This window comes from Sinocyclocheilus anshuiensis, unplaced genomic scaffold (assembly GCF_001515605.1).
Source record: "Sinocyclocheilus anshuiensis isolate Anshui unplaced genomic scaffold, SAMN03320099.WGS_v1.1 scaffold1142, whole genome shotgun sequence".
In the NCBI taxonomy this organism is placed as follows: domain Eukaryota; kingdom Metazoa; phylum Chordata; class Actinopteri; order Cypriniformes; family Cyprinidae; genus Sinocyclocheilus; species Sinocyclocheilus anshuiensis.
Genome location: NW_015536577.1, coordinates 665,175 through 678,898, shown reverse-complemented (window position 1 = coordinate 678,898; position 13,724 = coordinate 665,175). Strand labels below are relative to the sequence as shown.

The 13,724-nt window shown below is 39.9% G+C and overlaps 1 protein-coding gene across 2 annotated transcripts in view; it reads right to left on the bottom strand.

Annotated features, from left to right (window-relative positions):
• LOC107702466 (protein tyrosine phosphatase type IVA 3-like) overlaps positions 1-13,724 on the bottom strand; it is a 53,190-nt gene that overhangs the window by 2,715 nt on the left and 36,751 nt on the right. The window contains exons 1-4 of one of the 2 annotated variants that reach the window (XM_016504812.1): positions 10,308-10,495; positions 9,194-9,649; positions 8,651-8,743; positions 3,232-3,362 (exon numbers count right to left, since the gene is read on the bottom strand). In XM_016504812.1, coding sequence (XP_016360298.1) covers positions 3,232-3,362; positions 8,651-8,743; positions 9,194-9,298 — 329 coding nt within the window. In that variant the 5' untranslated portion in view covers positions 9,299-9,649; positions 10,308-10,495. Of the gene's footprint in view, positions 1-3,231; positions 3,363-8,650; positions 8,744-9,193; positions 9,650-10,307; positions 10,496-13,724 lie in introns of those variants that run through there. The other variant, XM_016504804.1, reaches the window with a different exon arrangement.

Sequence of the window (13,724 nt, the reverse complement as noted above, 5' to 3'; positions counted from 1 at the left end):
TGATGTCATTAGGTCAGATTGAGTTAGACCTATCGGACTGCGCCATCTAGAGTCTCATGCCAGAACTCTGTATTTATATCGTTTGTAAAAGCGTAGGACCATAAAATGTTCGTCCAATCATATCCCTCGGTCCAAGGGCTTCGATAGGCTGTCCGACCTGCTTGTCAACGTATGTATTTGCAAACCTCCGTGCACACTGTTTGTGCAGACATGATACAACATCAGCACTTTCCATTACACTATTGCAGACCTGAGTGAGATTGGAAGGCATTATTATTGTAATATACGCCGTCTCTCATCGTGTCACTGGTTAGCCTCTGCTCTGCCTGTGCGTGGTCATGTGATTTGGAGGCGTGGCTTTGGAGAGTGATTAGCAGGGAGGGTGGGATCTTATGCTTTCAAAGCTATACTTGGAGTTTGAGTTTACTTTAAATAATAAATTGTTATATATATAGTACACATTAGGGGTGGAACGGTCCAACTTACTCACAGTTCGGTTTGTATCACGGTTTTAGAGTCACGGTTTCGGTACGGTTCGGTATGTTCTATGTTTAGGGAAAAACTATACTGTCAAATAAAAATAAAGAAAATAAATATAATCTATCTAACTACAAGCAACAGCACAAATAAATACAATAGAGTAAAGATACAAATAAAATAAACAGTGATTTTCAGTTTTTTTTTTTAGGTAGGTCTAACATTAGTTTTTAGGTACAGAAATTGAATAAAGTAATGAAATGTAAAACAGCATTGCATATTTCACTGTATGAGTGAATTCTTTGCTGTTTGATTAATAGTGCTGTCACTTTAAGAGAATGCACTAATCCAGTGCACTGATCCAGTACGTTCAGCCGGCTATGTCTGCTATAGGATACTTACCAAGACGGGCATTTTGACAATTTTTGTGTGAATTTGTCCATTTAAACGCAATACTTCAGAGAGAGCTTAATATTTGCGCGTGTTCTGAGGCGCGGGTTTGCGCGCTTCGGATGAGCTCACGCTCAAATCTTCTCGCTGCGCGCACGAGTTCGCATCCTCTGGCTCTTGAATGATTAAACTGGCAAAGCTTAAAAGAGTTTAGCTTAAACACAGATATCAACGTGTGCTGTTCATTTCTCACCTGTGCGCGCGCACTATCAGCACCCGGGTGATGACGTAATAAATGAGTGCTCATATTCCAGCATACGGCATTCGCATTGAACAAAAGTTTTTTTTCCATCGCTGTTGTTGTAATGTACTGGGAAGCCAGAATGCGCATCCATAAACAGAAACATACATTAGCTGAACCCTGTTTGTTTTACGTGTTATTTATAGCAAACCATATTACAGATGTGTTGTCAGATTTAAGTTGAACCGCAGTCCTAGTGCGTGCCGAACCGTGTGTGGAGAACCGTACGGTTCGATATTTTTCCGCGAACCGTTCCACCCCTAGTACAAATGAATACTTGAATAATTAAAAAAAAAAAAATACATTTATAATACTTTTAATATGTATTAATATTTGAAGAAATATTTTATTAATATTAATTGTATTCCATATTTAATAAAAAGCGTGTTTAACAGCATATTAGTTTTCGTTGTGGTATCAAACCTGGCAACCCTAACACACACACAACTTTATTGGCTCATTAGAAAAGCTCAATTGTTCCATGATCTTAGATAGATCTTACATGATCTTAGATAGTAGCTGTACAGTGAAAAACAGATTAATGGAGCAATGCCACATTCTCGCTCTCAAAAGAGTGGAAAGAGGCATTACGATAAGTTAATTCATCGTACAATAATTAATGTTTCACAATTCTAAAGGTCAAGATTCAGGCAAAGCGGAAAAAAAACCCCAACAATTTCCATAAAGGTGAGTGGTTAAAAACAACTGTAGTGCTGTTACTAGGTGTTCTGGGTAGTTGCTAGGTGGTTTCTTAATGGCCCAAGTCACATTAAGAGCCCACCGCAGAATCTCTACTATATTCTGATCTCTGCATATGACTCCCCCTTTAAATTCCATGAGATCTTTCCTTCCACTTTATCGCTCGCCAAATGGAAAATCTTAAATCTGATCTCTTACTAAAGTAACAGCACCTTTCCTTAACAAGCCACGACTTGTCCATGTCCATTTAGACAGCAAAGCAAATTTTAACATTTAACCCTCAAAGCTTCCTTTTCAAACATATGCTGCACAGTAAAGACAGTTAAATCTTACAGCATAACTCCAGCTCTAAACAGTGTTGCCATCTGAATCAGATGAAAATAAGCCAGTCAGGCCAAAAAACACTGGCACTCTTTCAAGAGTCGAAACCGATTCCCTTTGGAAGTGGGTGAAGTGCGTCAGAGAAGATTTTTACCGCCCAAAGGATGAGAGCAGCGAGGCCAGACTACCTCCTCCTCCTCTTAACGTCACTCGCTGTTTTACAGCCGGCGTTTGGGGTGTTTTGTTTCGCCGTACGTGCGCCAACAGAGAGCATAAATACATCATCCTTAGGAGCTCCTTATGAGACATACTGTTCCATATTTATAACTGCAATAGTACATTATGTTGTGCAGTATTGCTTGATTTTATTGTCCTTGTCGTTACCATGAAATTGTACCCCCTGAATTTTTTTAATGTTAAAAAACAGCGAAATGAGTTTCCATTTGTGTATCAATCACAGTATGGAAGGAAATACGACCACAAGGTGACTAGGAGCATCATGTATAGCTCACATATAGCCCAGTCATGTGGGATAGACAGTCTGGCATAAAGGTCATGGAAAGAGCACGCGTTTGAGGAGGACAGTAATAACAACTGCTCATAAAAAGCAACTTCCTGTTTTGTCTTCGGCCCTCACCCCGATGCTTCTTAAAACAGAGTAGGACTGCAGCAGAGTGAGTGCACTTTGGGGACTGTTGACTTTGGCGGAGCACTCTGGCCACTCTGAAGAGATACCTCTCGCTTGCTATGTACGCAGTACGGTTTCAGCCCATAGGAGACTATCAACTTCATCCAGTTAATAGAGGAGATGTGTCTCCTGGGAGGCCAGAGGTGCATAATGTTCTATAGAGTGCATTCTTTTCCAGATTAAGGTCTCGAACAGGGCACCAGAGGTGGGCTTACTTATGGGCCACCAGACAAGAAATGAACCCATTTACCCCAGAGTTCCCAGGGCTGAGCAAAAACCAACTAGCCAGCTAGTTAAAGATATGTTTAAATCTTGAGAGCAATGCAATTCTGTTTCTGTAAGCTCATTTACTGACCTTCCTAAACCGGCCACGCAGTGCACAGCCACGCAGCAGCCGGGCTCTTCTATGAAACGTCTCTTCAGGAGACTCAGCCAGTCCTCCACGACCTTAGAGGGAGGGGGAGCGCCGTCATCAAATGGCCAGTCCTGGGGAGAGAAGAACAAGTTACACCTTCACATCAGCACATTAAAGGGACAGTACACCAAAAAATGACTTCTGTCTTAGCCACTGAGAGAAAAATACTATGGAAGTCGATGACTACCAGCAACTGATTGGTTATGAGCATTCTTCAAAATATCTTCTTTAGTGTTTGGAATAACACGAGGGCAAGTAAATGATGACAGAATTGTTATTTTGGGGGAACTATCCTCTATTTACACTGAAAGACAAGCTTTGATTTCGAAACAACCATTACTTTGGACTTGCTCACATTGGCAACATAGCCAACACACGTTCACTCTGGCATGACATTTTGATGTTGTTGTTTTAATTTCATGGTTCCATTTCAAGTGAGTGTCGAAATATTGCATCATGAAGCAAATCAAGTGAGCTCCATTGTCTGCAATATTGGTAGTTGATCAGCTGCTCATTTGCATAGATAAACTGTTCAGATTTGTATCCAGTGGTTGTTTTTGCTAATGTTGCCTCAATGTGCTGACGTTGACAATATATGACCTCCAGCCACTACAAATCACCGTCAGTGTGAATGTCCCTTTATACATCCCTTAGATGTATAAAGGGACAGATAAAAGCCTGACAGATAAAAGCCTTAGATAAAAACCAGTTTATGTCCCTTAAAGGGTTAGTTCACCCAAAAATGAAAATTAGCTTGTGTTTTACTCACCCCCGAGGCATCCTACGTGTATATGACTTTCTTCTTTCAGACGAATCCAGTCGGAGTTATATTAAAAATTGTCCTGGCTATTCCAAGCTCTATCATTGCAGTCAGCGGGTGTTGCAGTTGAACAGTCCACAAGTCGTCAAATAAAGCTCGCGCATTCATAATAAAATGTGCCGCAGACGGCTCCGAGGGATGAATAAAGGCCCCCAGTAGCGAATCCATGTGTTTTTGTAAGAAAAATATCCATATTTCAAACGTAATAAACACTTTTCTCTCACTTCCGCTGACTGTCATACACTGAAGCAGTTCCGGCGGAAGGCGTATGATGTATGTGCAGTACCTAGGATGCCTCGGGGGTGAGTAAAACACAAGCTAATTTTCATTTTTGGGTGAACTAACCCTTTAATGTAAACAGGTTTTAAGGAGTCAAAAGCAAAAAAGTTGGAGTCAAAAAGTTTTTGGACAAATGAAAACCACAATTAAATCTATGAATATTATTGCATTATACAACTAAATATCAAACCAGGTCGAACAGGTTGTACAAACACTTTTAAAGCTAAATATTTTGCAAAAAATGTATTGCAACAGCTTGTGATTGTCCAACATCAGTGTATAATGTTCAGAGTTAATTGTGATGAACCAAACCCTTGTTTACTCCGATAGGACACCTGTGTGAATTGCAAAAAAAAACAATGAGAATTTCTGAGAAGAGCTAGTGCAGCATTTGCTTACAGATGCAACCTGGTTTGCATTTAATGCAAAGACTTCTTAAATGCAACTTAAATGTCCAAATACTGGTTGGGACCACTGTTTCACAGTCTAAGGGAGATCTACTAGCTTTTTCTAAATGTTTCTACACTTGGTTCTTTGTAAAAGTGGGTGATCCAGATGGTGAAGGTGCTGAGGGAGCATAGACCAGCAACAGTTTTGGGTTAGTGAGGACCATTCAGAAATAACCTTCCAGGGGTGCGTTTCCCATACAATGACGTAACTGGCTGCTTATGTACCGTAGTACGTTGCATTGTTGGACAATTCTAGTCTTGACTGTTTCCCGAAACCACAGTAACTTTCTGCACATCTGCTGCTCAAACCATGTTGGTTCAACAATATAGAACGGTTGTTAATGACATCATTATGAATTTGGAGTAATAACTTCTGCTAAAGAATCAGTTTGAGATCGGATTAATGTCAGATTATTGCCATAATTAATAAAAATGGCTACTTAAGCTACTTAGCATTTTTGTTCACCATGTGTTTTGATGTATTTACATATGGTTGATTCAATTATTGGTTCCCTCTTACATCATAGTCCGGGGTTCCCCCACGTACAAAAGTGCATTCGCACATGCACACTCTTCAAAAGTGGTGGCTTCATTATCGACAAACTCAACGTTATACTAACAACATTTACACTATACTAACACTAATACTAACAAAGTTGTAGGTCAAGGTCAAGAGTAGTTCCAACCACACAACTTTGTTTGTGAATGTTCATTGGAACTACGGTTTTGGAAATCACCATCAGTGCTGGGGAAAGTTACTTTCAAAAGTAATGCATTACAATATTGTGTTACTCCATAAAATACTAACTAATTGCATTACTTGTTACTTTTTTTGGAAAGTAATGCATTACGTTACTTTTGCGTTACTTTGTCACCTGGGCTGGGCTTGCTTTTTTTTTTTTTTTTTATAAAAAAATCCCAAAGTTATATTTTTGGCAACTGTAAGGGCCCTTTCACACCAAAAGTGAAATTAATAAGCCTCAGGCTGAAGGAAGTGCCTCTGCACCGCTCTCTTAATTTCTCTCAACGCAGGGACAGGAGAGATATCAGTGAATAAATAGAAAAACAAAGTAACTTGTGTTACTTATTTGAAAAAGTAACCCAGATATTTCATTGTAAATTTAAAAGTAATGCTAACTAAAAAAAATCTGATTTCGTAACTCGCATTACTTGTAATGCGTTACCCCCAACACTGATGACCATATTGTTAAAATGTTACGGAAACTTGGGACTAGAGTTGTTAAACGATGCTTTTGGGAAACACTCCAGAACAAAGAATGGGAAACAATGCACTACAGAATCTGAGATCAAAGCTAAATGGTGTATGGAGCTAAGGACCTTCAGACTCTGCTATTAACCCTTCATTTCCACAAAAGTGGTGATGTACATCTTGTTATGTCTCTCAATCCCTGCCCGTGTTCAGGTGGTTGGTAAAAGTGGTACATGCCTCCCCTTTGCCTTACTCACACAGAAGCATGTGGAACACGGCATAAATTTAGCATACGTGTGGCATACATTTAGCATACGTGTGCAGCTTTCCTGTGCTCCCGTGACCTCAAGGTGAGAGGTGATTCACCATGTTTCACAGGACATCTGGAAAATTCCACCCCTCCTTTCCCGTTTGCCTGCCTATACCACTGCTGAGGGACTTTGATGTGGTTCAGCTGCTGAGGCTCGCGTGGCTCATGTAGACCAGCACGCAAACTGGCATGTCTTCACAGGCACAGTTGCCCACACAAACACACACTCATGTGATCCAGAGAGGTTTGGCAGGGCAGGCCTTAATTATAAAGAGTTTTCTCACAGTACATACACATAAGTCACCATTCAAAGGCCTCAAAATATCACTTATCACACGGGACCAATGAGCGATATGCAGTCACACTACAGCCCTAGGGACGGGACATTCAACACTAGCAGGTGTGAGTCCTTTCAAGTAAACAAGTCAGACCGGCGAGGCCTCTAGGAGGCTGGCTTTACAGAAAAGCCTTTGAAGCATGAATGACGCGCCACAAACGCTTCCTCCACTTCCCTCCAATCCACCCTATTTATTTCCCGGGCAAATACGCCACAGAAACCGTTCGGGAGCGGATGGAAGTCCGCTGTTGTAATGCTCATTGGGTAAACAGCCCTGGCCTACTTTGGGAATCCAGAATTAGGCAGCAGGGTCACTTGCTCAAACCTGCAGTCTCGCAGATCTCGGTGCAGTTGGAAGAGTGCGGAACGGCACAGAAGCACACAGTTTACTCCCTTGTTGCAGGTGCTCACACAAATACACGAGGCGAACAACACTACTGATTGTTCCCACTGGGGTTTTTTTGCTTCGACAAGGTTTCTCAGCAACTCGTGCGCCACATGACTGACATTGCATGAGCTCACCAGGAAGCAGTGGACATAAACAAGCATATGTTTTAGATGGCGTTCAACACCAATGCAAGCAACTGACGTCCAATGTGTTGCACTCTTTTGCACGTGTCTTCTAACAGAATTCTTATTCAGTGCATACAACCAACCTCTCCATCATATTTGTGTAAATTATCAGGTTTGGCAAATGGCTGCGGGACTGCAGAGGTGCGTCAAGCATCCAACGTGTCCTTCATATCCACAAAAGGTATTGAAGATAGGACTTATGCAACAGTTTGCCCTGGGTTTCTCTTTTCTTTCAGGCTTGCTGTGAGAAAGTCAAGAGGAAAAGTATAAAAGAAAGGTTGGGTGGTGGGGGAAGGTGGGCGGGGACCGATCGGAGGCCACACGGAGAGACCAGGCTCTGCAGCTACCATAGCAACAGTGAAACGTTGATGTTGGTTATAAGAAACACGTGTGGCTGCTTGGAAGAGAACGCTCCCTATAATGACTATAGTGTGTGTGTGTGTGTGTGTGTGTGTGTGTGTGTGTGTGTGTGAGAGACAGAGAGAGAGAGAGAGCATACGGGGGTCATGGGGGTCTGTGAGGAGCGGTTTCACTTTTCACTTCTAACCAGAACCAGTGCACCAGAAGCTCCTACCTCTTCATTGTTTTCACTGTCTGGTCCTTTAAATGTCAAATCAACATGATTTATTTACACAGCTTGTTGGAATTGTTTATTCTGATCGGGTGATGGTGGCATTCTGGGGTCAAATATTTTTGTATAATGACCACTAAATTTTAAGGTAATCCATTTTCTAAATATCGGTCCTAGTTTCATGTCATTCATATCACTTAGCGGTTTGACAAAATTATTTCATATTGAATTAATATTTTATATATATTTAAAGATTATCAAGTAAGTAATTACTTTTGGATTTTTAGTCTTTTTTTACTTATTTAAAATATCTTAAAATCCTCAAAATTATACAATTTTATTTGAGAAGCAACAATGCATAGGATTTGAAGATATTTTAATGTTAATAACCAAACAGTTGATGGTACCCATTGGCTTCCATAGTATGGAAAAATGGAAGTCAATGGCTACCATCAACTGTTTGGTTACCAACATTCTTCAAAATATCTTCTTTTGTGTTCAACAGAAGAAAGAAACTCATACAGGTTTGGAACAACTTGAGGGTGAGTAAATGATGACAATTTTCATTTCTGGGTGAACTATCCATTTAATGTCTTATGCAGTGTTCCTTCTCAAGTAAATTTATCTCGTTTTAAGGATTTAGATATTATAACTGGAAAATTAGACAAAAATACTTTTTAAGAATATTTTTGCAGTGTATTAAGTGAGATGATGTACTTCATGTCGGGGTCCTGATCACCCTCTGCTGGAGCTTTTTTTTTTTTTGGAGTAGTGTCCGGCTGACAGTGCATGAAGAAGATGTGCACTTACCACAACTGTGATCCCATCCTTCTCCAGTGGAGTTTTGTCGTAGGTTATCTCACAAACTCTGACCACCGTCGTGGCACCATACTTCTTAAGATCCTGAAGCGTGATGGGAACAGAAAGACAGGCGATTTAAAAAAAATTATTAATTCAGAAGAAAAAAAACAAGCCAGACAATCACCATGTTCTGACAATTTTTCCACATTAAAATACAAACACAATCATTTTAATGGGGGGAAAAGTTAGGTAAGCTGCCCATGAACACGCTCTGTCCCTCATCCCTGCCATGTGACGGAGCACTGGGATGGGTTTCCATGGAAACGGAGTCTTTGTGGATGTGCTGTTATCATTAGAGCCTCTATGGTTCATGCACACTTTCACAGCAAGATAAGAATGAGTGGGCCATGTGACGGCGGAGTTGTCTTAAGATAGACCATGTGAGCCAAGACAGGACATGCTGCTAAAAGAGCATGCATTCAAGCGAGAAAGAGGGAGAAAACAGATGGGTTAAAGTGTCGGGGGTAGGCTAGACAGTGTGCAAATTCTCACCTCTATGAAGCTGCTCAGAGTGGAGTTGGTTGGGTTGTGTGTGATTAAGAACCTCATGTTCTTGTAGCACACCTCCACGGGAGCCGGCCGGTTCATCCGAGCCATTGTACTTCCTCCAAATAGTTTACAAGCAAATTCGCGGTTTTGTTCAGACTCTGATCTTTCTTCGTGAATAAAACACTGCAAGACTCCTCAATGTTCAAAGTCCCCAATATCTTATATCTTCTCTCTAATGGCTTACTGTAGCCAGAGAGGTAAGATCACCCCATTAGATTTGTGAAGAGTTTCGGGTGGCAGGACCACAGGAGGCAGCAGAGGGAAGAGTGTCTCTGTGCATCCAGAGATCTGTGTAGATCGGTTTTCTCCCCGGGTTTAGACGTGTAGATGTTGAGCGTGGCAGTAGTCTCCAGTCCTCTGCAAGAACGCCATGGACAAAGCCACTACCGAAGGACAGAGCTGTTGGAAAGAGAATCGGAAAAAGATAATTTTCTTCTCTAAAATTAACTGGCACACAGAAGCAGGGCAGTCTGTTGAAGACAAACATGATGTACACATGACAGCGCGGCTCACGTTAACTGTGAGTGTGTGACCGCAGATTTCATGCAGTGTCCCCGAACCCACCCACACAATCCCACTCACACACACGCATTCAAAACACTGCGCAACACAGACGCTGATAGGGGCATGAGGCTTTACAGAAAGCAGAAAATGAGAGTAAATACGTTTCCCAGGCGTTTTCCTTTTTTTCCAGACTTTGCATTTTTGGTAGCACTTTACAATAAGGTTCATTAGTTAACTACTTTAGTTAACATAAACTAAGCATGAACAACTGTAAAGTGTTACCGCATTTTTTAATGCATTTCCTTTTTAAAGTGCTGTCATGAACTTCATAAAACCTTCTAATTTAGTTTTCCAAGTTTACTTTAAACATCACTTTTTTTGCACATGCACTGCTTGTTTAAATGTGTTATTACATTTTTTATCTATAAAAGTTCATCAAGCAATCATTCAAATATTTTTAAGCAGTGAAAGTTCAACAAAAGGCACTTTAAAATGACAACTGCAAAATTCACACGTGATTCCAGCATTTCATATCAAAAAGTCTGTTACTTACCCGGCTATGTCTCTCTAAATAATATTTTTTGCGTTATGGATTACAGTCCATTCTGGCTCAGATGCACAGGTGAACGCTGAGAGATTCTGATGTATGAATGCTGCTCTCATGAGCTCTAGAGTTTCACTGAACGCTCCCCGCTGATCTGCGACTGTAGGGACCTACATCTTCAGCAGTTAAAGGTGCAGAGACTCACTGAGTGTTGACAGAAGGCGAGTCTCTCATCCATACAGCTAGTGTCACGATGCCACTAACGATAAACAATGCTCCTATAAAAGCACTGCAAGAGTCCTTAAGTGATTATAGTTTGGAATGAAACAAACTGCATACTACTCAATGTATCATTTATACCACACACTACTTTTAAGTAAAATAGTTTGTTTAGTATGTGACACTTACCACTAGACTTGTGTCGGCGTTGTGTAATATGGTTTGTACACGCATGGTATTATCATTGCACATTAATATCTTTTATGTCAACCGGTTACCATTTATAACACTGTGTGTATGCTGCATAAAAGACTTTGAAGTAAACAACCCCAATATGGACCAGAAGCATGGTGGACGAAGGGATGCTGCTGATACTTTATGCTCCTTCTAAAAGGGTAAAGCTGTAAATCTGTAGGTTTTGAAGTACAGTATATTGGGTTCCAAATGTTTTGATGTGTTCACATAAAAAAAAAAAAAAAACATATCTCTGTATTTTTAGGCTGAATGGCAATGCTGGGCGGTTTGACCAAAAATCTGAAAATGTTCTGATTATTTATATTGTTCTTTATAATTGTGTTGTTTTTACATATTAATCTGTCTCAAACATTTGTTTACTTTTTACATTTTTTACAGTGTATTTTTTTAATTTAAATGTTCAAAGCTTTTTGAAAAACGTTATTAAACTTGTCAATAGGAGGAAGTTTATCTTTTCAGCCTGTTTTTGTAATGCAATTCAGTACTGTCTGTGATAATACATCATGATATGAAAATTTGACTGTCACATGCCTACTTGTCACATAAGTCTGCACACATTTTTCCAATGTTTTTGTGTTGATTTTGGCATTATTAAGCATTTTTTACAAGTACTTTCTAATTATTCAAATCTACAATGGCAAAATCTTATTATAATAAAAAGAAGAAAAATAAATTTTTATTGCAAAAGATGGTCATCTGAGTTCTGTGCACTTTGTGTAAATGCTTAAAAATCAGGCGCATAAAGACTTAATTTGGGAAGTTGTATTAGGCATTTAAATGCAATCCTAATCCACCACTTATGGCTGGTAATTAATTCAAACTTTAATACTGAAGCTTAACCTCATTTCCGTTTCTTCTCTTCAAAACAAACATAATTTTCCTAAAACTAATCCACCCTTCCAAAATTCCTCATTGCTCATACACAAACAAATCATTTCATTCACTTTGTGGAGCAATAGAAATAAGTAAAACAATAACAACCAAACAACAATGACCCATTTAAACTAGATAATATAAGCCTACTTTTGAACAACTTCACTGAAGAACAAAATCAAGGCTGTGAGGGTTGATATACACTTGATTTTCACTATATTTATAAATGTTTTCTGCACTGTCAGAAAAAAAAAATAGCAAAAAAACTGTCCCTTTAGGGGTACAACAGCTTGTCACCGGGACAGTACCCTCAAAGGGACACCTTTGTACCTTCTTTACGCCTAAAGCGTGCATATTAGTACCTCAGAGTAGTAATATGTACCCTTGATGTACGTCAGTGTGGAGCAATGAGTTGTTGAACTTCAGCTGTTGAACAAAGACCAGCATGTAAAACAAACAGTGAGAAGAACACTTCTGTCACCAGGTCCACCGGGGGTCTGGCCCTGAGGTGCTGTACTCGTTAACTTCATGCCGAGTAAGGTTAACTGGGTGATTCTGTGCTATGTCAACAGCACACAAGGGTCTCACACATTCACCAATAAACACAGAGAGACTCGTGAAGATCTGTAAACAATTGCTGTCGAGGTAACAACAGCAACACCAGCGTGAGATTTACTGCTAAACCCGCAGCATTAGCATGAACTGAGGGTAAACATGACAGTGTTGCGCTTGTCTTCACGGGCCAATTACCAGATCTTGTCCCATAAGACTGCAAATACTTTTTAAATATTTGTGCTAGGGTGACCATATGTGATCTTTTTCCCGGACACGTCCTGGCCAGGATTTCTATATTGCCTAAAATATCCAGGTCTTGGCTTTGTTTTCCTGTTTTCATACTTGCTGAAGGTAATGATCGAAAAGTAGTTTGACCAATAACATGCAAGCATTGTACATAATCGACCAATCGTGGCGCTTGAGAAGGTGGGATCTACAGAGAACAGTCAAAGCGATGCAAATACATGTACATATCAGGTGTGTTCGACTTGAAGCAGCGCTGTGCAGCGAGAGCGATTTGAAATTATTTTATGTTTGAAAGCAAAAAAGGAATTTGCTGAAGATGAAAAGGCCCCTACAAGAGGCGATATGGGTTGGAAAAAGATCAGAGAAACATTAGGGCACTTTACACATGGTCCTCGGTCTCGTTGGTGGCCCATAAGAAAAAAAAAAAACACACAACTACTTAGATATTCATTTGTACACATAAACAGGTGCCATGATTTTCCATGTTACACAAACTGGCCCTTCAGAAGAATCTTGGAGCAGGTCGAGTTGCTATATTGAGTCACCAAGTGTCTGGACTGTGCCAAAAAATGGCCTCTTCTGAATGTCAGGTTGTAGACATGCAGACTTCCTGAAGGTTATATGCGTACTTGACTACTTGAGAAATATGAGTATACTTGAGTGACCACAAAAATAAATCATATGGTCTTATACAAGTTCTGTTAAATTAGGCTGGGTCATGTCCTCCAGACAAGATCGGACAGGTTTTTAGCAATATATGGACACTAAGCAAAGATATTCAATAGGATAATAGGATAAATATTCAATAGGATAGGAGAAATATTAAACAACTTCATAGCAAAATAATAGTAATGCACCAAAATTTTGACAACCAAAAATTTAAAGCAATTAGATTTAAGCAAAAACAACAACCATTTCTTTGGTGTTTTGGCCATGTCCACATCTATTTTGTGCATACAATGTGGATAAGTTACAAGAGATAAACATGTTAGCAGTGCCAATGCACATTATATTGCAAAAGTAGCGATAATATGCAAAGTTTGTTTGGTTGAAATATCGAGTGGCAGCTTGTTGCCGAATAACTTTACTATGACTGGTTTAATTTACCTCCTGAGAACACAACATCCTGAACAGTAAAACGAGATCAACTGACAAATTTTTTTCAAAAATTAAGCGTTAGCGTTAGTTCTGGCAGGTCACGTGAGTCAAGCTTGCATCAGCTGATTCTCAGCTGATCACATCTACCTATAGGAATACGACACCTATCGTGGCATTCCT